General features: G+C 67.7%; 1 protein-coding gene across 1 annotated transcript in view; it reads right to left on the reverse strand.

Moving 5' to 3' along the window:
- Window positions 1-1,072: 1,072 nt before the first annotated feature.
- Window positions 1,073-2,629, reverse strand: part of RND1 (Rho family GTPase 1) — a 2,423-nt gene continuing 866 nt past the window's right edge. The window contains exons 3-5 of the mRNA XM_026042835.1: window positions 1,704-1,813; window positions 1,466-1,600; window positions 1,073-1,355 (exon numbers count right to left, since the gene is read on the reverse strand). Of these exons, the coding sequence (XP_025898620.1) occupies window positions 1,110-1,355; window positions 1,466-1,600; window positions 1,704-1,813 (491 nt within the window). The 3' untranslated portion in view covers window positions 1,073-1,109. The remainder of the gene's footprint in view (window positions 1,356-1,465; window positions 1,601-1,703; window positions 1,814-2,629) is intronic.

Raw genomic sequence — 2,629 nt, forward strand, 5'->3', positions numbered from 1 at the left:
GCCCCGCCCCGCCCGCGGATCCCTCCGCGCTGGCGGCCGCGGCGCCACCGCGCCCTGCGCTCCTTCCGCGCCCGCAGCCGCTGCACTAACCCGTGCAACGGCCCCGGCCGCGGCCCGAGCCCCGGCCCCAGGGCCCCTCTCACGACCCCCGCGCTAGGCGCACAGGCAGCGTGGGGCCGAGAACAGCTCCCGCAGCAGTCGCACATGCACAACGACTCCTCTATTAATGCCTGCAACTGGGGACGCCACGGCCCCTGCAAGTCTCCTCACACCCATGGCCCTTGCAACGATCCCCGCAAGTGCCCCACAACGCTCAGGAACCCCCTTTAACACCCCTATCCCACCCCCACCCCTCTAATAGCCCCCTGCACTAGCCCCCTCCCCTCTAACTCCCCCCCCACTACAGTCATCCTCAAGAGCCCCCCTCCATGCACCGCAGCAAAACCCTCTACCCAGGGAGGTCATCATCATCATCATCACCACAACACCCCCCCATAGCCCCCATAGACACCAGCGCCCCATACCATAACCCACCCCCAACCCAGCCCCTTGCCCAACACACAACGAAGCACTCGCTGCACAGTAGATAGTTATTATATTTCCAATAATAAATAAGCTTTTTTCTTTAATAACACTGAACATTGAACAGAGTCACCCCAAGAGACAGTCTATAAAACAAGGCGCCCCCTCCAACCCGAGCCCCTCAGAGCCCCCCAGGGGTGGCGGGGGCACCGGAGCCAAGCAGCAGATGAGGGATGGGGTAGAGCCAGACACAACTGGGCGGTAAAAGGAAAAAAAAAAAAAAAAAAGGATGAGTCCGTGGATGAGTCCCGCTGGCTCCGGGGGCCCAGGAGCAGCCGCTGAGCAAGGTGCCCTCCGCACGGGGGTCCCCGAGCCCCCCACCCCACAGCATCCCAGCAGGGGCTGCCCCCCAGCCCCGGGCCCCAGGACACACGTGCTGGTCAGGTGCGGGGGGGTAGCAGTGCAATGGGGCAGGGGGGGCTGTCGGCAGCCTCCCCGTGGGGTGCCACGGTCCCCACCACCCGGAGTTGGGGGGGGGGGGGAACCGGGGCCACCTCATCCCCACGTTCCACCCCCCCGACACCTCTTCACATGACGGAGCAGCTTTTGGCCTTCTCCTTCTTGAAGGCGGAGGAGATGAGCTCGGAGCGGCTGGGCAGGTGGAGGCGGCGCTTGGCGAGGCCGCGCGCGGGGCTCCGGGGCGCCGGGGGGCCCCCGCGGCCCAGGCAGAGGGCGGCCGCGCTGCGGAAGATGCTGTGCACGCTCTTCTCCGACGTGAACGCCGAGCACTCCAGGTAGCTCTCGGCGCCCAGCTGCTTGGCGGCCGCGCAGCCCTGCGACCCCCCCGCGAGCAGCGTGAGCCGCGGCGGGGGGCGGCCGCCCGGCCCCAAAGCCGGGGGGTGTGTGGGAAGCAACAGGGGGGTCCCCAAGACACCACCAGCACCTGCTCGTAGGAGATGGGCGCCTGCTTCTGGTGCGAGAGCTCCATGAGGGTGCTCAGGTCCGTGCGCAGGTCCGTCTTGCAGCCCACGAGCAGCACCCGCGTGGCGGGGCAGTAATCCAGGATCTCCGTCTTCCACTGCGCGCACGAGCCTGCGCTCAGGCCAGGGGGGTCCCCAACACCACCCCGTTCCCCGGAAAAGGCTTTTCCCGCTGGGAACGGGGCCCGGGACCCCCCTCACCTTCTTGGAGGCGCTGTCCAGGGTCTCCGGGCGGCTGATGTCGAAGCAGAGCAGCACGGCGTCCGAGTCGCTGTAGCACAAGGGCCGCACGTTGTCATAGTAGGGAGAGCCTGCCAGCATGGGGGAGATCATCTTGCTGTCCCCCCCTAGGACGAGGGGGATGTCTAGGGACAGGGGTCAGCCCTAGAGCACCCCCAAACACCGGGTGCTCCCTCAACGCGCCCAGCGCTGCCATGGATGTGGCAGGAGCTGCGGCCCGGGGTGTTTATGTAACCGCAAAGCCTCCCCCGCCAGCAGGGAGCCCAGCCAGCAAAGAGGGGGGGACTGGGCACAGGGCCCCCCCCCGTGGGGCATCACAGCCGGATGGGGGGGTAGGGGGGTCCCCTGCAGCCCCCGGCGCCCCCTCGGAGCCACCCCCGGCCCCGGCGCCTCCTCCCAGGGCTTTCGCAGCCCAGACGCTCCGTGCGCAGAATAGCAAAGAGGCTGCGCCAGCGCATCGCCATGGCAACGCGGGGACCGCGCCGCGGGGACCCCCCGGCCTTAACAGCTGCCTGGGGAGGGGGCAATGCCAGGAGCCCCCCCTCCATTTGCAGAGGCCTCCCATGCAGCATGATGGAGTTGGGGGGGGGTTGCAGACATATATGGTAACTTCCGCTGGTGCTGGACTCCCCCAAAAGGGGGGGGGCTGAGCCTTTGCTCCCCCCCAACATGCATCACCCCCATGCCACAAAGCCAGACCCACAGGGCCCCTCTGCATCCCAGGGGGACCCCCAACCCTGGCTATCAGCACCCTTACCCAGAGCAAACCCCACTGTGCACCCCCAATTGCACCCCCCCAGCCAGGCCCCCCTCACTGTGCAGGCCTCACTGCAGCCTGTGTGCTGCAGCCCCCCCAGAGCCCAGGCCTCCCCCCCACTACCGCAGTC

Source organism: Nothoprocta perdicaria, unplaced genomic scaffold, assembly GCF_003342845.1.
Source record: "Nothoprocta perdicaria isolate Ctin4 unplaced genomic scaffold, notPer1 scaffold_314, whole genome shotgun sequence".
In the NCBI taxonomy this organism is placed as follows: Eukaryota; Metazoa; Chordata; class Aves; order Tinamiformes; family Tinamidae; genus Nothoprocta; species Nothoprocta perdicaria.